The sequence below is a fragment of the Electrophorus electricus genome, chromosome 3 (genome assembly GCF_013358815.1).
Source record: "Electrophorus electricus isolate fEleEle1 chromosome 3, fEleEle1.pri, whole genome shotgun sequence".
In the NCBI taxonomy this organism is placed as follows: domain Eukaryota; kingdom Metazoa; phylum Chordata; class Actinopteri; order Gymnotiformes; family Gymnotidae; genus Electrophorus; species Electrophorus electricus.
In genome coordinates, this window is record NC_049537.1 from 8,006,113 (window position 1) to 8,029,301 (window position 23,189).

The window sequence follows — 23,189 nt, forward strand, 5'->3', positions numbered from 1 at the left end:
TGCTTTTCTTGGAGAGAAGTGGCTTCTTTGCTGGCCTTCTTGACACCATATATATATATATAAAAAATAAAATCATAAGCATTATTCCTGCATTCATAATGCTCAGTGGAACACAACTTATAACACCAAAGCATTAACAGAAATACTCAAAATCCAGTTCACTTGACCAAAATTATTTATTTTTTTAATGAACGTTATTTTTCCTACACTGACATCACATACCTGCACAATCTGTCTGTATAGTACAATTTACCTTTAGGGGGAGTATAGGCAAGTTAAGACACCAGGTGAATTTAAACAATAAATGAAGGTTGCTTTCACTAATCATCATTAACATTATATTGTATTAAATTGGCATTATATTGGCTACAGGCCAATGCAACCTACAATTATGGTAATGTATTAACTATGCAATTTCAATAAGACATGTTCAGATTTTAAAACCAGAAGGGGTTTTACATCCCAGGATAGAACATAAAAACAATATTGTTTTTCCAACCCATTTGAGGATGAGGTCAGTTATTTATGGTTTACATTTAAAATCTGAAAGGAAAATCCCTTTGAAAAATAGGTAATCTACATTTAACAGGGAACATTTAAAACATGTCCATTTTCTTTGACCTGTAAACTTTCCCATCAAAATAAGAGCATTAGTTTTGATATTCATAAAAGACATAAAAAAAATTAAAAAAAAGAAACCTTTAATAAGCTCCCACAGTTCAATATATTTTGATTTGGTTTAGTGCAATAGCTGGAAAACAACAACTATAGATAAGTTTAGTTGGAAAAGAAAAGTTTCCATGTATCCCAATGTAAAATCGGTTGGTTAGGTAAACAAATTACTCTATGAAAATATACCATGCACAATTCTAATCACAAAAAATGTATTACTTTTGTGGTATTTCATAAAGTTTTGAATGATTCCGGCTATATTGGAGTGGGAAGATAAGAAATGTCCTGTTTGTGCACATATGTATGAGGTTAAGAATCTCTGGGTCTGAGCTAAATGCTTGTGGTCATAGTAGTAAATAATACTTCAATTATGCCTCAGGAAAACCTGAGGAGTGCAGAACACAGCAAGTCAGTTGAAAGCAGAAGCAGCATCTACATAAGTGTTAGAGTAGTGGAACACAGCTATGTGATGAGTAAAACATAAAGGCATATGTCCCATGTCTACAGCTATGCTCCAAGGTTACGTCTAGAGGTTAAATCTGGACATGTCAGGGCATGACTGCAGATATACAATGTATCATGTTATACTGTTTTATTTAAGCTTTTGACTGATTTGCCTAATGTGGTGAGCTGGGTGTCACCCAAGCCAAAAATACAAAATCAGTAAGAGCATCAAGTGCAAAAAAAAAAAAAAAAAAAAAAAAAGTATTATGACTAATGTCAAGCAACATGTCAAATGTTTAAATTGCTTTACAGTCCATCATTTGAAATGAAATAATTAAATCATGCGTAATTAGAATGACCTACACATCTGTAAAAGTAATAGCGATGACTAAAAGCAAATTCCTGCCCCGTTGGCCCCACTATATGATCTCTCTCTCACACATTTTATTTATATTTATATATGTGTGTGTGTGTAATTTCACAGGTACTGCGAACAAACATTGCAATAAATTCTAATGCAGTTGAATCTATACTCATAACTTTAATGTTACTTCAAAGTCTCAGAAACCATTTGCCATCTTGACTATTACCAATCAATCACTCATTTTGCTTCAAGCATTGCAAAATTGTGAAAATTGTAAAAGCTGCTTGCTAGTAATATTGGTAATATTAGTAATATTGGTCAGAAAGTCAAAGTTCAGGGGCTCAGAGGCTGGCTCACAAGAAAATTAAACTCTTGGAAGGATATAAAAATGTCAGTATCATGAAGAAATTCAGGCAGATTGTTCCCCAGGTCAGCTTCCGGGGAAATGGCTCCTGGAATGCTGTCCTGGAAGGGATCTTGACCACCAACAGCAACAAATGCATCTGAATTTATGTCAAGAAGTCCCTCAGTTAGTACATTTGGATCATCACTGGAAAAATGCTGGAAAGTGTCTATAAACCCATTGGATAAAACAGGACTGCTGGTACAGCTGGAAAGCATAGGGGAGTTCCCTGGACCTCTAGACATGACATCTTCATTCGCCTCAGAAGGGTCTTAGACACACAGAGACAAAATGATGAGAATTTGGTACAGGAACTGTCTGCTAGATGCATGTGCAGTGATGAGACCTGAATTCCCTTGTAACCCCTTTATACAATACACACAGAAACTGGAAACACAAGGGTCTCTAGATTAGATGAGCACCACAACAGAAGATTAGTAAAAGCACTCCCAAAGCGGCAAACAGTTACAGCTAGGAAAGATCTGAGAAGATCTATACAGTTTTTCTCTGCTGATAAAAGTGCTTATATTAAGAATAGAGTCAAAACAGACAGAACACACACATGCATATCCAGTAGTTGATTGACCATTAAGAAAATTAGAACACAGCTCTGATACATGGAACAGACCCCACTAAACGTTCAACATAAGGGATTATGTTTAAAGCACAATATGGTGTTATCAGCCAGTTGCTGAGAATGGACAGGGTTGATCTGATTGGTTAAGGAGGCAGGGTGGCAGGACTCACCATTGTGCTGAGCACACATACCAGGAGGTGGCCCCTCAACCACATTTGTACACCCATTCCTGTTCCAAGTAAGCACACAGCACCCATTACTATAGCAACCACAACCAATGAAAAGGCTAATGCCTAACAGTGACCAATTTGCAAAGGCTCAACATAACATGCCTTCAATTAATTAGATGCGGATGAGTAGTGAATGAAAATGTGGAGCAAGAAAGGGGACTCTGGCCCTGAGCTCTAAACGTTTTGCTAAAGTCATTACTGAGTAAAGTAAAGTTGGGTAACAAATATATTATGTGGGAGACAGAGGTTTTAAGCATCATCCTTCTCCCAAACTTCAGTTATATAATTTCATGATGAAATGCTAAAGCTCAACTGTAAGCATTGCAGTGCATGTAAATTCCCCCAAGATCTGTATTGATGATGGGAGATTTGGACTACTGCGCAAAGTCTCCTCCAGCACATCCCAAAGATTCTCAATGGGGTTCAGGTCTGGACTCTGTGGTGGCCAATCCATGTGTGAAAATGACGTCTCATGCTCCCTGAACCACTCTCTTTCACAATTTGAGCCTGATAAATCCTGGCAGTGTCATCTTGGAATATGCCCGTGCCATCAGGGAACTGCCAAACCGCCAAACTGCCAACTGCCAAACCCAGACTCGTCCATCAGATTGCCAGATGGAGTAGCATGTCTCTACTGCTTTAGAGTCCCGTAGCGTTGTGTTTTCACACCACAGTATCCAACGCTTTGCATTGCACTTCGTGATGCAAGGTTTGGATGCAGCTCCTTGGCCATGGAAACCCATTCCATGAAGCTCTATGCACTGTTCTTGAGTTAACATGAAGAGAGTGACCCATTCTTTCACAAATGTTTGTAGAAGCAAATACATTTGGAAAAATAGTGTATAAATTAAACTAAATGTATAATTAAACTAGAATTACCTGCTTCATCAGATTTCTTGCTAGCTTTCTATGGCAAGCAACAATATTCCTAATATGATCTCCATTATAATGGCACTATAAATGCTCTATAGTGCACTGTAATATTGCATATGACCCACTGACTATGTACAGTGGCCTTCAATTAAAATTAAATTTCACAGTTCATGATGCTGATATTGATAGCCACAGTCCTGTGCAACACCTTCCTATCCCGACATCTCTCTCCTGTCTTCCCCATGACCCCCTCATTAAAAAGTCACATACCACCTTGTGATTGGATCAATTCTTTTTTTTTCCTTTTCTTTTTTTTAATTTCTGTGACTGTACAAACCTCACGTAACTGAACAACACTAGCAACATTTGTTTTCCATTCCTTGGCTTTAGAAGTTATAATATTGATGTCATGTTTTTGTTTACTGATGTCTGCAAGCAGGAAAGTTGCTCTTTTTACTCTTAGGCTGCACTATTTACAGGCTACACCACTTCCATCCTTTTTTTCACCCTTCTTTGTGTTTAGAAAATAAATCCACCCTGTGTGTGCTTTAAATACAAAAATGAGACATCATACAACCGCTTAGGTTATCACTAGATGGCATGTCAATGGGTAAATTAGCACTAATTTGAATAGGAATTCAACACTCGAGCACAGCTGACTGTGTGAAAGAGGAGTTTGATTATGTTCAGGGTGGATAATTCAGGCACAAGTTCAGCCTTTGTCAGGATGTTTTCAAAGCAGAGGGTAATTCCTTTCAGTTAGTTTAAAACAACTAGCTGAAGCACATGGCTTCATATATATGGGCAGGTATATGTTCCTAAAATGAAGTGGGTTCTAACAAATGTTAGCGTTTTAATCTCTTAGTTCATTACAAAAACAAGATTTAACTGCATGCACATATGGTACATATGTATATACTGTAAATATGGATTTAGAGCAAAATACTTACTCTTTTGAAACAAAGACCAGCTTGGTTTTAATATACTTAATGTAAGGACTTGCCTCTGAAATAGAGATATACAAAGATGATTAGTGATACTCTGTAATCAAAGTATCAGTGAAATTTACATAACATATATCCTTCCAGACATACAAAGGCTGCATCCTGATGCTCAGGCCTGAGTTCAACCCAACATTGATGTAAATTAAAGACCCCAAGACCAATTGTGTACATCAGTTAATTTTCCACTGACAATTAAAAACAAACATCACAACTCAAAACAATTGGAATCCCAGAAACTTGCCAAGTACAACTATCATCATATTCAAAATTCAGCAGCTACTAATTAGCTGTATTGAAAAAACTGATTGTTAAACATGTTGAACTGTTATGAAACACATTTATGAACTAACATATAGAACACAATGGCAGATTCAACCTGTTTGTGTTCATAACGTCTGTTAAAGCAGAAAATGCACTGGAATACTTTAATGGACAGTGAGAGCACAGCTGAGCAGCTCTGAAGCCATGAATGTCCAGACACTTATGCACTCCGACAAAGACAAAGAACAACATACAGAGAGACAGACAGACACACGCTCACCTCCTGTCTTTTCATTGTAGTACTTGCCAATGGCCTGAGCCTTTGGGATGTTTGGGTACAGGAACTGGAGCGGGTACACTGGAGCGTTCTCGGCTTCCATGATTTGAAAGTTGCGAAGAATCTCTGGGAAAGGAATCTGCTTCAGGTCTGCACTGATAAATGGCTGCACCGTCCGCACGTTGTGCTTACCTGCACTTACATCAGACAGATCCCTGAAGGTGAGGGGCGGAATTACTCAGAACCATATTGCTTGTATGTGGACACATGCATGAGTGTGTATACCATCATTAGAATACTCCACCCAGCTGAATGTAATTCCTCCATCCTTGATGCTTTCACTGAAGCGCAGGAGAAAAGTGCCACACTGCTTTCCCTTCAACAAAGACTTCTCCTTTGCCTTAGTTATGAAACCCATGATAGACCTACACACACATTTTTATTTATATATTACACATACATACATACATACATACATACATACATACACACATACATACACACACACATACATACCCATCGTGCCACAAATCTGCAAGGTAGAGTTTAACCAAGTTCAGAATGCCATCCATCCACACCCAGAGAGTGAAGTTTGTGTCACGGATATTTTCCTGCAAAGTACCGAGTGTGAGGTGAGAAAATTATTGAACTGCTTTTTTTGTAATACCTATGAAGCTATTTAACTTTTATTTTTGGTCATTTTGGCTAGTTATTTTTAGATGGTTGGCTTTGGTTTCTCCTTACCTTGCTAAACTTGGTCCAGGATATTTTACAATTGTCATAACTCTTTTGTTTACCTAGTATGAATACATAAACAAGAGCATTCAAAAGTACTACAATACTTAATACTCCTTGATGTCACAAAGTGGAAATTAAATAATTGCTGTCCTGTTTTAACCAGTCTAGTTAATTAAATATTTTAAAACGTAATATGAAGATTCTAAATCTAGTTATTAACACTTAATATAGTTGAAAATAATGCATGATCAAACCATGAAACATTTGTTTAGCTTGGAGAAGATGGCCAAACCATCTTTCCTGACAAACTCTGCACTAGCTACATCAGCAGAGTGGTATGACGGCAACTCACCGAAGAGTTTCTGAGCAATAGTGTCAAGCTGGTCTGAGTTCAGGCCACGTTTCCCACAGGACAGAAACTGCCAGCTCAGCATCTCTCCAAACTGACTCCAGGATGCGGTAGGCGAGCTTGCAAAGAACAGCAAATTCTACCAGAGCAGAGACAATGTTAGTCAGGTCAGTGATGAACAGCAGACATTCTTTAATGAACTATGTGGTCATGTAGAAATAATCTGTGTGTCAGAGGTATAACCACTGCCCTCTGACCTTGGAGTCAGCACGGAGCATGTTGAACCAAAGAACAGATGCCCATGCACTCTGCTGCTGGCTGGAGTTAGAAATCACAACTACAGGTAGAGTGGAGGTCTGAGAGAGAGCGCACATAAATGTAATATGCAGAGAATGAAAGAGCTGTTTGAGACCATTGTGTATATGGCAGGATACGTTGAGTGGTCTCACCTCAAGAGAGACAGAAAGGCCATGCAAATCAAACTGTGTCTCAAGGTGTATAACATGGAGTTCCTCAGTTACACTCAGTGACATCTGGATATGCATGTACACACAAATTAATCAGAGAAAAGAAATTTATCAGGATATTAAGAAAAATGAGGCGTTTTACTTTGTATTAATATACCATCTTTAAAAACCTTAAAATAATTAAAGTTAGCTCTAATATTGTTTGCTCAAACTACTTCAATTATCTGTGACTCTGAAGTATGCGTCATGATATCAAAAACTCTATTAGCCTGCAGAGATGTGTCAAAGACTTATTTTTACTAAGCATACCATTAATAGTATAGAGTTGGTATAATAGTATAGAGAATTCTATAACAATATCTATAATCGATATCATAGAAACTTTAGTAAATTATCCATACACAAACACATAGGTATACATATATTTCAATATTATTATTTATCATCATTATTTATATTATTGTAAACTCACATCACTGGTCCCCTTTCCTCCTCCTCCCACCTTCTGCTCTTTCAGAGTCTGAACACAAACATACTACTTTATTTGGAAGGAAAATAGTGGATTTCTGACCATTTAAAAAACAGAAAAAAAGAAGCAAAAACACCTTACCAAATGTCTAAAGTCTGCCACCATTCCCCCATTCATACTCTCGGACATATTCAGCACTTTACTCAGCGTTCCCAGAACATTGAACCTCCGATACCTGTAACACACCCATTATTGAACCCACTCATTCAAATTCAAACTGGACTGTGGCTATTGTGTAAGTATGAAGAGTTTTGGGGTTTCAATATATGAACTTGTATGGTCATGTTCAGATTATCCTGTTTGACAATGGAATTTCAGTATTATTTTTTTCCAATGGTGTAACTCTCTGAGTGTTGTCTAGAATTAGACAGTAAAACCTCTGCTATTTGAATTACAATCGGACTTCAGGAAAAACAGGATGAATTTAGGGTAAGAATATGATAAATGTTCTTGCATGAAGAATAGTGTGCGCATTTGTGTATGCGTATGTATGAAGATGTAGTGCTTGCATGAGACTTGTGTTTATGCTTTTGTCAAAAGGTTTCCACGCATACCCTTTCACTTGTGGAACTTCCCTTAAATGAAAAAAAAAAACACACACACACACACACACACACACACACACCTAGTGTCATTATTAACCGTGTATCATTACATACAAGCTCTAAAACACCAATTTAATAAATTCACATTGTTTTTTGGTTTCTACAAAAAGTAACTTCCTAAAGACAGAAATGCTCTTACTTGTCAATGGAAACTGTGACTTTCATAGCATGGTTGAGTTCAGGCACCTTAAAAAGAAACCTGTAACCAGAGGCCCCATGATATCAATAGTTAGGCCAGTTTTAAAAGTCATGGCGAATGCTAGTCAGAGGAATTACCTTTCCGGTTTTAATTATGTTATGTACTAACCTGGTTTTGACAGAGAACTGAACATTTGTACGCAGCACGAGAGGGCCTCGACCCTGAGGCATAGAGGGCTGTGTTTCCACAATGAAGGCGCTGAGAAACACACGCACGCACACACTATGTGACCGACTCTGTGCCTGTTTAATTACATTTTCATTATACATACATACATACGTACGTACGTACGTACGTACGTGTGTGTGTGTGTGTATATATGCATGTACCTCTTCAGAAGGCTTGTTAAAATCAAGTCTAACTGCTCCTGCAGGATGGGTTTCTGGACTTTGATGGGATCCTGTTCATAAGACAGCTTCCCCTGCAGTTCCTCCAGCTTCTCCAGGAATTTGCGCAGTTGGAACCCGCCCTCACCAAGCTGCGTGAACCTGTCCACATCACAGGATCAAAATGAGGTCAACTCACAGGGTTTACTATCTGAAAACCTCACAATCACTGTCACTCAAACAGTGGGGGGTTTCTAATGGGTTACCCCATTACAAAAATAGTTACTTTAACTAAGAATCTTCAGCTTGTCTGTGTGGTGCTGATGGTACCATTTCTCCAGGGGTTCCAGATTTGTGTCATCAGGAGCACCAATACAAGAGATCTGTTGTCTGCTCTTCCATTCCTCTAGCTCCTCCAAAACCATACACAGGAGAGAATCAAAGGACTCCAACAGAGAGGACATCTGAGAGAGAAAGGACTGAAACAAACAAAGGAGAAGATAGTGTTAGGACAGGAAAATAGATCAACCATTTACAGCTAAACAACAGCTCTTGACTTTCATGTTAGAACCAAATGGGGAGACAATTACATGTTATGTATCTATATTAAGTTTGGGTCCAAGCCAAGGCAAGGGAGAACCAATGGCAGGCATTTCAATATGTATACAACTCACCTGTCGAATATAATTTGTACAAAGCTTTTTCTTCCTGTTTAGTTTATGCGACCTTATCATCAAACCTTGAAAATAACCAACTGTGCTTAAACATGATCTCAAATCTGCTTGAACATTGCCTCAACCCTGTGTTCAAGAAAAGTATCAAAGACCTATTCTATAAAAACCCACACACCATTCTAGACTCATTGATCCTGTTGATCATCTGCTGAAGCACTCGGACCTGCTCATTCTTCTCCGCTGCATCCGCTGTACCTACAATCATACGGTCACAGTTATAGCCCTATTTCTAAGTCAGTGAAACTAAAACAACATTTTAACAAGCCTATGCCAAAGTTTATATTAATAGAGGTTCACACACTGCAAAAAACAGTCAGTCATCAGTCCTAATTAATTGAGAGATTTGGGGTGAAACACTACTCATTTAAAAGCATCAACCTATGACTCAAGTGAGAAATATAGCCTTATTGCACTGCTGTGTGCTACAGTAAATCAGGAGAGTAAATGCACTTTTCCTCCTTTTATAATGCTGGTACAACCTCAAGTACAAACTTGTGTTTCTTTTTGTCAAGGTACCACAGGATGCAATAGGAAATACAGATGCTGCATGTTTTGGCTCAGTGACCATTCAATTTATCCTTACTTCAATGCTATTAGCCCTGTTACAAAAGTACAAAAGAACTGTTCCAGAAACCTGCTTAGGAAATAAAGAACCAAGGTACACAAAAAGATACATAAGTGGAAAAGGAAAGAAAAATCATAGAACCTTTGTAAATAATAATAGCATGACAAAGAGGGAGGCTAGTCTCACCATCCATTTTGTGTGTCTGGTATTTGAAATCAAATTCATCCTGTTGCTCCTCTATGCCCCTCAATGAGTACTCCATTGCCTGCCAAACAATCAATTAGTGAATTAACCAACCAATCAGTCAATCAACCCATCAATCACATACATGCTTTCAAACACACCTGAACCTTGTTTTTAAAATCTATGATATTCTTTTCTACGAGTCTCTGTTTCTCTAATTCCATTGAGCTCTGCTGGACCTCCAGTCTTTGCACCTGAGGGAAAGCAGAAGTGAGGGATGGAGGGTGAGGACCAACATAACCTAAAAATGCATAAAAGTTAAAGAGGCATGACAAGGTAAGGGTGGTGGTGGTGATAATGTTAGTGATACTGATATTTCTATTTACTAACTTCATTTGCTAGTTCAGCAGCCTCTAGAATCTCTTGCTCTTTGGACAAGAACCAATTGATGGTTTCTGCCAAAGGGCATGGGTCCTCTTGATAAATCTACAATTAACAAAAAAAGACCTTCAGAAAGTCCATCTACAAATGGTTAAGATGGTAGTCACATGATTAATAATTAACTTCAAACACATAGTAGGAGCAAGAAAGGATAAGAAGAGGTGAGACTGTACTTGAAAATCTTGCTTAAAGCGTCTGAAGTTGCGTTGCATGAGAAAAGCCCTCTCCTGCATGAAACGACTGTACTGATTATCCAGATTCTCCAACAAGACCTGGAAGAGGACCACTGCTCGTGAAGTGTCCCGTGAAGCATGCTCCCTAGTGAACATGAACAAACATTCACACGCACCCTTTGTATATTCTACTCATTTAGATATCATACCTATGGCTTAAATAGAGCCTCATCATTACTTCGTTAATCCTATTACCCTGGATATTAAGGTTATCAACCTTGTTTCTGACCTTGACGGTTATTATGTAAAACCAGATACTATAGTTAAGGACCTTTTGTGTAACCCTTGATGTAAACATTACTTCTTAGGAAACATATCCAAAATAATACACATACTAACTAAACCTTTAGCTAGTTTGGAATGTATTAGCACTTGCCCTTACCAGGAAAAGCAATTTAGAGTATCTATTTCCTTATTCATTTTGCATTGACTGCATAGCATGTTCCATATTGAGTACGTAAAGCCTTGCTTATGAGGTTTAAAACCTTTAGTGGCCTAGCTTCAGCCTATCCTGCTGATCTCTTTAACCATTACAACACATCCTATCCTCTTCAGTCAGCTCAGGCAGGCTCTTACTTCAAACTCAGCTGGGGGAAGTTTCCCCCTTACACAGTTCCCAAACTCTGGAACAGTGTTCCAGACAGTATTAGGATTGCAAGTTCTATATTTCAAAGATGCCAGTTCTTCCTGTGTCCCAAGTCTGCACTTATCTCCCAAGTTCATATTTCTGGACTGGATGGATGGAATTATGTGACATGGAACATTATAGACTGTTTGTTTCTTATCTAGTTTGTTGGGACTTTTATTTCTTTTACTTTATATTTTAGTTTTATTTCACTATAATTATATATATATATATATATATATATATATATATATATGGACGCTGTTCTTTTGTATATAAACCACTAAGATGTTGGGCTCAAAATGAAACGCGCTATATAAAAAATTATTTACATATCCAATAAAAATATATAATATAATTTAGGAGTGGTACTCACCAGTCTTGGTCCTCGATCCACTGTGCGAGGTACTCTCTCACAGCCATAGGGAGTTGTTCTCCGCTATACAACTCATCCAGCTTCTGCAAGGACACCGAGTCGAGCTGCTTCAAACGCTCCCACCGAGACATTCTACACTCGTCCACACGCCGGCGGGCATAACAAAAAAAGAAAGTCATTAATGACACAACCTAAGTCATTAGGCTAGCTACATAAACAGTGACGCTAGCCTTGAGTCTTAGCGGTTCGTAGCTAGGTTAACTAACCCTGTCTAGGATATCTAGCTAGCATACCTAAGATAATATGCTTCAAGGAACTCATCCCTTACCTGAGAGTAGTTTGTAAGATTGCGAACTAGCTAGTACCGATTAATCACTAATCAAAGTTGAAAGGCCTTGCTGCATTCCAGTAATGTAAAGTATTAAAAACTAATTAAAACTTGGAAATCAGCTAATCAGGGTAGAATCCTAATCATATCAGGTGATATGAAGATGAAATAACAACAAAATATCCGGGTTCTATATTTGCCGACAATATGCAATTCGCACGGTTCTCGTACCAAGACGTTGATTGGTTAAACTGCGTCCATGTGAATTTTTGCTTCCACTCATTGGAGTTTTATTTCTATGGTCCCGCCTCATCTGTAGAATTTCAGATGTTTTATGTTTTTTTTATTTGTAAAGTACAAGCATTGATAAAACAACAACAATGGACATCATATTTTCTGTATATTTTACTTCATTTATGAATGTGTCACTTTGGCGAAAACTAATTTCTTTGGCAATATGTGACGCGTATGATCACAACAATTGGCTGGAAATATGGTCAATCAAATTCCTGAGTAGGCAGAACAAGGAAGCGTGAGAACGAAACTTAAGGTTCGAGATCTACCCCTTCCAAGAAATGACGAAAAGAAAGTTAACAAATTTAATGCAGTAGCGCGGTATTTAAAACAGTTCACATTGAAAACCTACGCTACGCCAAAGGTTATGGCGTTCCAATTGTAGCTGACATTTTTAAAACATATAGCGCAATGTCTATGCATTTAGACAGTGTTATTGGTTACTGTTATTGCTGACTTTTATAAAAAAAAAATTGAGAAATTACAAAAATTACATATATAATAACATATAAAATAATAAATATATTAATATATATAAATAAATTATAGATAAATAATTTATATATATATATACATTTTATATATATATATATATATATATATATATATATATATATATATATATATATATATATATATAATGTATGTATATGTGTGTGTGTGTGTGTGTGTTACAAAGTGTTTGTCCCTGTCCTGATATCTTTTTTTTTTGCATGTTTGTCACACTTAATGTTTAAGATCATCAAACAAAAGATAACACAATTAAACACAAATTGCAGTTTTTAAATGAAGGTTTTGGCCCACTCATCTTTGCAGAATTGTTGTAATTCGGCCACACTTTTCCAACAAGAGCCACCTTTTTAAGGTCATGCCACAGTATCTCAATTGGATTCAGGTCAGGACTTTGACTAGGCCACTCCAAAGTCCTTCATTTTGTTTTCTTAAGCCATTCAGAGGTGGAATTGCTGGTGTGTTTTGGATCATTGTCCTGCTGCGAACCCAAGTGCGCTTCAGTTTGAGGTCACGAACAGATGGCCAGACTTTCTCCTTCAGGATTTTTGGTAGACAGCAGATTTCATGGTTCCATTTACCACAGCGAGTTTTCCAGGTCATGAAGCAGCAAAACAGCCCCCAGACCATCACACTACCACCACCATATGTTACTGTTGGTATGATGTTCCTTTTCTGAAATGCTGCTCGTCAGTCCACAAAATATTTTCCTAAAAGTCTTGGGGATCATCAAGATGTTTTCTGGCAAAACTGAGATGAGCCTTTATGTTCTTTTTGCTCAGCAGTGGTTTTCGTCTTGGAACTCTGCCATGCAGACCATTTTTGCCCACTCTCTTTCTTATGGTGGAGTCATGAACACTGACCTTAACTGAGGCAGTGAGGCCTGCAGTTCTTTGGATGTTGTTGGCAATCACACAGGGCCATGTAGATTTTTTTCCCCTTAATAATAAAAACCTTCATTTAAAAACTGAATTTTGTGTTTAATTGTGTTATCTTTGTCTAATATTTAAATTTGTTTGATGATCTGAAACATTTAAGTGTGACAAACATGCAAAAATAAAAAGATATCAGGAAGGGGGCAAACACTTTTTCACACCACTATATATATATATATTATATATATATATATATATATATATATATATATAGCCATTGGTAGGATATCGGCCACTTCCACTATCTGCCTGTGGTACATACCATTCAGGGGTTTTTCCTCCTGTAACGGTCCCTGTTCCTCCTCACTTCCATCCTCTTCCTTCCATGAGGTATTTGCCTGTAGGTTCTTTGTGATTCCCATTTGCCTGTGGGATTCCAAGGTACTTGTAGCTGTCCCCTCTGGTTATATTGTCTTCTGGTATTGTGATCCCCTCTGTTTTAGCCACCTTCCCTCTCTTTGTGACCACACCTGTCTAGTCCGAATGACATTCCAATGCAATTGCGGTATATCCTCATGAGATGGATTAGTGAGTCGACGTCTTCGGAGTTGGTCTAGATGTTAGGTTTTGAAGCAACCATAGTTCCCACATGCTCTGCATATACCCCCTTGCACTGGGGCTGCTTGTGTAGTAGCATTCCAACAGTCCTCTAGTCTCCACTCTCATCCATGAGTGTCTTGTATTTGTTCCAGTAGCCCACTTTTCATCAGCTTGCCCTGGTCCCCCAATAACTGACACAGACCTTGTTGACCCCAGCAACGTCTGAGCCGGCATGACTCTCTTATACTCATCTCATTGTTATTGAGGTGGGCAGGCAGCGTTAAGTACCTTGCTTAAGGGAGCACATTTATATGGAAGTCTCAGCATAAATCTCCTGACCCTTATAGAGTGCAACTACATCCCTGAAGACAGGTCAGAAACATCTACTGGAGAAGTGGTAAAGCATCACTCTCTTCTCACTTCCATCATTAAGTCCATTCTTCAACTTTACCCAAAGGCTAAGATCGTACTTCTTCTTGGCCATGACATCCCATAGGTCCTTGAAGTGAGGGCCCAGTGCCATGGACTTAATAACGCACCATATGCTCAAAATCTGGATCTTGATGGGGTCTTTGTCAGTGAAGCTTGTTCAGGCACAGCTCACAGACCCAAAAATGCAAGTGTCTTCTGCACTAAGGTTCTCAATAAGGGCCACCACTCTCATTTCTCACCCTGCTTGAACCAACTCACTCTGACAGAGAAGCTCACTGTAAAATGGCAAGGGTCTTGCAGTCTAAGTGATCTCTAAAGCTCACAGCTAGTTTGTTTTCCAGCTGCTTGCACTGAAGATGACTCCTTGGGAAGTATGATTTTCCAAAACACAGATCACAACATTGAGGAACCTCTTCCAATTATTATGGTTCAAAGACAATGATCCTATTAGGTTGTTGAATATTGTATGTGTGCACTGTATGTCGACAGAAACCATGCAAGATTCATTATTGGGAAGGCTACGCTCGCTCCTGTGTCACGTCATACATTCATACAGCTCCCAGCAATTTGAAGTTATCAACATTATAATATCTCATAAGGGCCAAAGCCACTCTGATCCATGTCATCGAGACCAAGAAAGTCAAGGCTATAAGACAGAACAGAGTGTATTATTGGTAGCAAAGGTATCAACAGGGCAGTTCAGTGGTTAAGGTACTTGATTGGTAATTGGATGGTTGCTGGTTCAAGCCCCACCACTGCCAAGTTGCTGCTGTTGGGCCCCTTAGCAAGGCCCTTAACCCTCAATTGCTCAAGTTGTACTTAATCATAATTGTAAGTTGCTTTGGATAAAAGTGTCAGCTAAATGTCATGATATCCAATAAGTCCTCATTAGATGTGTTCAAAGTGAAACACATCAGACTGCAATGGCTTGTCTGAAGCAAGGAAGAAACATCAGTCCTCATCCTCCTCCAGGGTGCTTCACTAATGCAGATTTACACCACTAGCAGTAGTAACGAATCCAGCTTGGCTAGCACCTTTAGGAGAACTTCCCTTGGGGAAGTATGTTTGTGAGTTGATCAGATCAGCTATGTTTATAAATATTATTTTTGGTTTATTTCACTGTCATTCATATTATATACACACACTATTTCATAATATTTTTGTGGTTTTTTTACAGTTCCACGTTAAATGGATGTGCAAGTCTGTGTCAACTCACTTAATACTCCTTCATCAATGAACTTACCTAGTGCTATTTTAGTCAGTCAGGAGTGTTTAGCTATTTGGTGCTTCGCAATGTGCTCAGGTGCTAGAGTAAGATGTAAGGGATAAAAAATGGAAAAGCAAACGGAAAGCAGCACAAAATGAGCATACACACTTAGGTCACCTCAACATTTATTAGCCTACATGTTGCATGAATACATAGACTATTGCCTTTATTGCATTTTGCCACATATGCATTCATGTTATGCAAAACAGAAAGTGAGAATTTATGCTTATTGTGCAAGATGTAATGTAGATCCTCATTAAACAACTATAAATAATTGTTTCTTGCTTTCATGGGCAGATAAAAATAAACAGATATAAATGTAAGATTTATGTTGGAAATATTTACATTATTTTTGTTCTCTAAAGCTCACAGCTATTGTTCCAGCTGAAGATGACTCCTTGTATGATTTTTCAACACACAGAGCACATCAATTTATTTTTATGAATGATACATTCTTACTAATTTATAACAAGGCTATTGCTATTAGGGGTACCACAAACATAGTAGTATGTTTTCATAAGTAGGTCTATGGCAGGAATTTCCATAATAATAAAAAGCATAATATACACCATATACAGTACAGTATAATTGTAGCAACAAAGATTTTTTTAAAATATTTTTTGTTATTGTTCTTGTCAATCATTAGTTGCATTAATCATTATTCTTGTTGTGATGTTTCATCTGGGCTGTACTTATCATCAGCTCCACTATATATATATATATATATATATATATATATATATATATATATATATATATATATATATATATATATAAATTGATCTATCTATCTATCTATTTATTTATTTATTTATTTATTTTACTTGCTGGTGATTGTTCCATTCTCCCAACTGTTCTGGTTCATTAGCAAGTCATGTTCTTGGTTCATGCTGTTTAGCAAGTATTTTAATCCCACCTTCACACCAGTTTTAAGCCCTGACCCCAGGGCATATACAGCCACACCAGCAGTGCCTCCAGTAGTAGCCATGAGGGCATCAGTGCCCAGATCCACAGCAGTGAGGATGGCTCTCTCTTTTGCTGTGCTTGAACAGTTAACAGATGCATAGTAAACAGCTGTGCCCAGGTTATAGAGCGTGGACACTGCAGGGATCCACTCTACTACATTATGCACACGTTTCTCCTTTTCATTCTTACAGTCGTACTGAGGTGCTGCATTTCTACGCCAGCGCACAGATCCCACCCCACACTGCTGAATCCAGCTCTCTGATTGGCCAGGAGAAGCCAAGGGCACTATCCGGCTGCCGGACCTCAGGATGACAAGGTACCGCTTACCTTCATGAATCACACCTGCACAGTCATGCCCAAGCCTTTTACAAACCTTCTTGGCCTCTTTCAGGTACAGGTGTTCACCATGATTGGCCATCAATCCCAGTAAATGTGCACCCTTCACCCTCAGCCAGCCTTGGCAATATTTCTCCTGCCCAGAGTTCAACAATACACCCACCTTCTGACCTGCCTTCACAAGCTGATGGATGTTAAACATTACTGCCTGCAGGTGGCGGTGTGACTGCGCTCTCAGAGTGGGCGGTGTGGAGGAAATGTGGAGAGGCATCTCTCTGCCACGCCTCATTAGCGCAACTACATCCTCCAGAAGCGCTTGCGTGTCATCTTCTCCGAGTAGTGCATAGAGCTTCACAACCAGTAACTGGGCTTCGAATACACATCCTCCAGACACCAGCACAGGCACAATAACCAGGCCCAGCAACACCTGTGCAAAGCCTTCTCCAATCCATGGTGCTGCAACCAGCTCTGCACAGCTCAAATTTCCATGGAGGTGTACCTGACCATGTAGAGAGGCCTTGAGGGCAGAAATAAGGTGGTGTGCAGAGTCCGTGTTGGGTTCTCCTCTGATCTTCTCCTTTGGTTCCTGTTCTGTCTCCTGGTTTATGGTCATCAATGGCAAAAGTGATGGGAGTGGAGACACACCGAGACCAGAGGTGATTGGCCCATGGCTGTTCTTGAGGCTAGGAGTGGGTGGAGCTTGGGTATGAACTTTGTCCGACAGCAGGAAGAGGACTAGAAGAAGCCACTTGGGCTTGGAGCCCCACATCACTATGGCAATATGCTCAAATAAACAGAATCAATCAAAAGCAAGAATTCTGTAAAAAAAGACAGAGGAGTTGTGATAGCTACAGCTGGAATGGCACACAAAGAAACTATGAGCAAACAGAACCCATGCCTGTATATGTTCACACATATGCACACACATTCATCAGATTATGTATGTTGCTGTGATTTGTCTAAACTTTTAACTAGAACTCCTAAGAACATTTGTGATGCATTAGGAAGTAGGAATACACTATTGCAATCTTTAGAGCTAAGCCAATCACAATGTTAAGACTGCAGTTTCAGTTGTATGCAACTGCATTTCATTAATAGGTGAATCATATGACTGTGATTCACAAATTCAGCCCTACCATATGCATTTGTTTGTTGAGTGTTACCTTTAACTGCGAATACAAGTGCTGATGGTGGGCAGCAGTGCTTGGCATGATGCCTCTACCCACACCAAGTTTACTGGTCAGAGTTTACAACTTTTAAGTGCAAAATTCCAAGCAACCGTTTAACTCCAAAGTAATATTCTTCCTTGTTTCTGTGACCCATGCTTCTAGGGTTTCTCTAGTTTGCATTGTCTATGTGACAGTTAACATTTTCCATAATTAGCAGTGCCTCTCACTTACTGTGTGTCTATAATCTTTTTATAGTCACAACCAGAATTAATCTAAAAACAAAATTTTCTGAATTCAGAGTATTGATTTTCAGATTTGACTAACAGTATTGCTTAATATTTACACAAGAAGTTTAAATTTAGAAGCATGTTTCCATGCATAATCAATTAATTTGTGTCATGTGTTAATGCTTTAAAATGTTTTTCTTACATGTGGAATATAATAATCAAAATAATTTATGATCCTACCTTATTGTCCTTTGGGCTAAAATGTGTGACAGCTCTTCTCTCTCTTTCTCTCACTATATCTCCTCTCTCTATCGCCCCCTCTCTCTATCGCCCCCTCTCTCTATCTCCCCCTCTCTTTATCGCCCCCTCTCTCTTTCTCTCTCTTTGTCTATCCCTCTCTCCCCACCTATCTCCCTTCCTCCCCCTCTCTCTGGATTTGGTCCCATCTCTCAGTGGGGAATACTGGCTCTACTGGCTCACGTGGAGAGTGTCCATGTTTTCTCAAGGCATGTTGTTTGTTTATCCTCCTGTTCTCTCTCTTCCATCTCTTTTCTCTTTCTTCTCTTCTCCTTCTCTCCTGGAGCAAAAAGAGTGGGTGTCCTTTGTTTCTGACCTAGATATTTTACGGCATTCTTCTTTTGTGCCTGACAGGGTTACTGTGTGCACATATAAGTATGCAGACATATGGTGTGTGGGTGTGTGGGTGTGTGGGTGAGGGGGACAGAGAGACAGACACACCTTTTAAAAAAGAGCTTTCCTAAAACTTTCTTAATTAGCTCCACATGAGATATGAGGAGAAATAATCTTAATTTATTTTGCATGCAGCTTTAAGTAATTTTATCAAGTGGCATTGTCTCCCCCTCACTGGCAGGTATGTTTGATTTCTCCAAGTATATTTTCCCACTTTTTCAGAGGCTTAATTTTCAGCATTTTGGGGAAATGTTTAAGATAAATGAACTGAAGTAGGAATGTTTATTTGTGTTTAGCACTTATTTCTCTCTTCTCTTGTATTTTTTCTAATGCTAGGGCAAAGTTTATTCCTAAGCAAAGCCACCAATCCAAACCTGCACAGCGAGAGTCAACAGCTAAAATGCACCCTCCCTACAGACTGTGGCCAATAGCACTGAGGGAGGACGACACACACAGGACAACACAAACAGCTAATCATACAGGTCCAGAAACTTTTTTCTAATTAATACAATGTTTAGCAAGTAACAGCAGCTACCAGGGGGTGCTGTAGCACAGGAAATGAGAAGTGTGAATTTCACTGTGGAATTTCATCATGAATTGCTTTTCTTCCCACTGTAAAAGGGAAAGAAATATTCAAATGATTAGACAGTCATCCCAAGTGTGACAGTCTCTGTGACTGTGACATAAAACATCCCACTGATGCTCACATAAGCACATTTGCAAGACGCTAATAAGTCTGTTGACATTTGATTTTGTTGCCTCCATGGGACACATCTCAATAATTAATTCAACTAATGCCAGGTACAAAGAATAATAGGTATTAGTTAAAGATGAGGATCATGCTGCATGAAACAGACTGAACTCTGAGATTGCCTTATGGAATGTAAACCTAAACTGAGAGAGTTTGCAAACTGAAAAGAGAAGAACAACAGGACAAGACTGAGCCAGGCAAAACATATTCAGACATTTACAGTGAAGCTGGCATATAAATGTCAGCTCTAGGGAGATCAAAAATATCATGTCTCATTTGGTAAGATTGCCGTTTATGCTCAGTTCTTTAAAAGTGCCCTGATCTCCAGTACTTTGAAAAGAACACACTCCATTACTTACTGGGGCTGTTATGTACAAACACATACATTTCACTCAGTCAGCCAACATTGACCTTAAAACAGCAAATGCTAGTGGATGATTGAACTTAGCCAGAGAGAGTAATTGTGTCCTGAATATCGTCATGGTGATGAATGTTCATTGGGGTTGCGCTAGAGGTGCCAAGAGAAATACTGAAAAGTCTGATAAATGAGTTGCACACACACACACACACACTCACTGGCCAAAAAGTGGCATTCTGACAAATATGAGGCACACATGTGAAAGCACAAGCACAAAGTGATCCATTATGGTGAGAAACACACAACAGAAAAGGACACATCATGGCTTGATTAAGAGTACCTGCTGGTGTTCTTGTTTGTGTGTGTGTTGGGTGGTATATGCTGGGAGTCCTTTTGGTAACCACATGCTACCCTACGAGAGCACCAGGTTTGAGAGATTATACTCCATGTGCTGCACTAATAACTGGAGGGTCATACTCCCTCAAGTCATAAAGCCTGTTTCTTTTTCCTAATCAACAAACAGAAGAATTGTAACTCATGTCTTTAACCTCAGCTTAAGATAAAGCAAGAGTTTGTCATAATTCACACTGTATTTACGCTGTAAAGAATCATGTAATTACCAACCAATCAATTCCACCATAGTTCTAAATCCAAACTCTATCAGATTACTCACAAACATTGCACTGGTAACTCACATCGCATTAATACTATTCAATTGCTGTCAGGCAGTTGTTAAAGTGCTCTTGTAATTATTTTTTATTCTTCTTTTATTATCGCTTGTGCCAACCTCAGGCCCAATCAGAGAACTTTCACAGAGGAGAATTACCACTCTGTAATGTCTTCCGGGTTGGTCAGATGCTATGGCCACTCCTGAGCTAAATGCACACTCCATTACTGTGGAGTGCTGATTGGTTGGTGAGCTGACGCTGGAGAATTAAAAATGCTAGTATCCTACTGTCCAAAATACATTTGCCGTAGAAAAAAATATATATACAGGTTTAGCTTCTTTCACCTTCATTCATTGAGAACTTGCTCTCGGGTGCCCTCTGGTGTTTTGCCGTCATTATTTGATGTAATAGGAGAAATAGGGAGTGGCCAGTCTCCTCATAAATCAGCTCTCACCCAATCAGTCAATACATGAGCATAGACAAACATCGAAGTACCAGCTCCAGCACGTAATTTAGAGCCTATATTTTCACCTACCCACTGACTATGGTTTTGGGGGCATTGGAAATATATCATAGGAAGTTGCAGTGATACATTTCATGCCACCTGGTTCCATCAACCATAAGTCTCGCCAGCCTATCTTTCGCTTCTCAACATCTCACTTCAGCCACTAACACTGTTTTTCCTGAGCAGCTGCTGCTCTATCCTTACAGTCATCTTTCAGCTCTCCAATAAACCTAGTAATCATCCAAATTCTTTTTGGTAGTGCAGCCTTAATGAATGCCTTCCATGAATCACTTCAGCCAAACCCTGTCTACAATGTCTCTGTATTCCAGAGCTCTCTGAGCTGACTGGACTGCCTCTTATGGATTCCACTTCCTTCCTACTTGTATAACTGGAGCAGCAGCTTTTACTGCCACATCTTTAGAAGTCAACAAAGTCATCTTGAGACTTATCTTTGCACATTTAAATTCTTCTATTAAAATTGTCATTGGCAGATCTTGTATTGTTTTACCATAACAATCCACACTACTTAGACAGCATGGCACACCTATCCACTTCCTTTTGGCCTTTTTCATAATCTTCTCTAATTTCTCCACTTGTGTAATGGCAACTTCATAGACTGTCAGTGGCCACGTCATACAAGGCAACAATCCAAACTGAACACACCACAGTTTTCATGACTTCAACTTGACTTGAATGAGGGGTTTACTGAAATAGGGCTGGAGATCCTTCTGTCGCCATGCCAGAAGAACTCTTCAGTGGGGTACTGAAGTAAAAATCGAAGATGCTGATGAGACCAGTTTTGGACCAGAGCAGATCAGTGGAAAGGTGCATTGTCCCAAATGACAATGTATCTCATTTGCTTTTATCCATTTGGTCTTCTGCTGTGATGATGGTGTGTAGTCTGTCTAAAATATGTGTGGGCTGTGTTGTAAGGACCTAAGTTGGCATGGTGATTGAGATTGCAAAACGTTGTGACACGTTGAGATGTTACCACCGTTTAAGCCCAGGACATTCAAAATATCTCTGTGACCAATGATGTTTCTCTCACTTCTTACCTTTGTCAGGTTAAACCCAGCTCCACCTATGAAGATAGTCATGTGGTATTGTCTCTGCATCTATTTGCAGAACCTTTTGAAAAATAGACAACATTATGTAATTCAGAATATGCCTACTATAAATGTTTTTGTGTAGTGCACAATGCTGAAGTACATTCTTTACCTTCACGTATTTCTGCCACAGGTGTTTTACTCTGATATTTTTTTTTCAAATGGCACTCAGAAGAATTGCTTCATCTGAATGTGATGCTTTTTAAGAATTTGCCACAGTGTTGATAAAAGAGAACTGATGGTCATTACTGAAAAACTGAAAACTGTTAGGACATATAGAAAATGTGAGTCAACTGTCATTATTGAAAACTGTTAAGAGGTATATAAAATGTGAGTCAATTATTATTGAAAACTGTTAAGACATAGAAAATATAACACAGTTGTCATTACTGAAAACTGTTAGGACAGAAAATGTGAGTCAATTGTCATTGTCAAGCACAGACACTATTAGCAGCATTTTACTTCTGTCACTGGGTGACTGTTAGTGGAGGTAAAAGAATGGGTTCAGAGACAGAGACAGAGACAGAGAGAGAGAGATGAATCTCTTTATTATCTGTGGGTGTTCGGTGTTTTTACACATGTGTGCATGTGTGTGTGTTTATGAGTAATAGACAGTACTGCAAGTACCATCA

At 38.8% G+C, this 23,189-nt stretch overlaps 2 protein-coding genes across 3 annotated transcripts; both read right to left on the reverse strand.

Moving 5' to 3' along the window:
• Positions 1-157: 157 nt before the first annotated feature.
• On the reverse strand, positions 158-12,015 carry stat2 (signal transducer and activator of transcription 2). Of its 2 annotated transcripts, XM_026996150.2 has the most exons (24): positions 11,804-12,015; positions 11,476-11,607; positions 10,415-10,559; positions 10,191-10,286; positions 9,962-10,054; positions 9,804-9,882; positions 9,168-9,247; positions 8,649-8,797; positions 8,322-8,480; positions 8,101-8,190; positions 7,933-7,992; positions 7,743-7,763; positions 7,270-7,363; positions 7,132-7,179; positions 6,642-6,725; positions 6,450-6,548; positions 6,196-6,331; positions 5,850-5,902; positions 5,622-5,716; positions 5,391-5,530; positions 5,109-5,297; positions 4,514-4,568; positions 2,631-2,689; positions 158-2,154 (listed from the first exon to the last, which is right to left on the reverse strand). In XM_026996150.2, the coding sequence occupies exons 2-24, from the start codon at positions 11,604-11,606 to the stop codon at positions 1,814-1,816; spliced, it is 2,496 nt and encodes an 831-aa protein (XP_026851951.2). In that variant the 5' UTR covers position 11,607; positions 11,804-12,015; the 3' UTR covers positions 158-1,813. The 2 variants fall into 2 exon arrangements, with proteins under 2 accessions (XP_026851951.2, XP_026851952.2); XM_026996151.2 differs by lacking the exon at positions 11,804-12,015 and having other exon boundaries at positions 10,415-10,513; positions 11,476-11,552.
• Positions 12,016-16,574: 4,559 nt separating this feature from the next.
• apof (apolipoprotein F) lies at positions 16,575-18,796 on the reverse strand. Its single transcript, XM_026995901.2, has 2 exons — positions 18,720-18,796; positions 16,575-17,901 (listed from the first exon to the last, which is right to left on the reverse strand). The coding sequence occupies exon 2, from the start codon at positions 17,850-17,852 to the stop codon at positions 16,602-16,604; it is 1,251 nt and encodes a 416-aa protein (XP_026851702.2). The 5' UTR covers positions 17,853-17,901; positions 18,720-18,796; the 3' UTR covers positions 16,575-16,601.
• Positions 18,797-23,189: the final 4,393 nt, after the last annotated feature.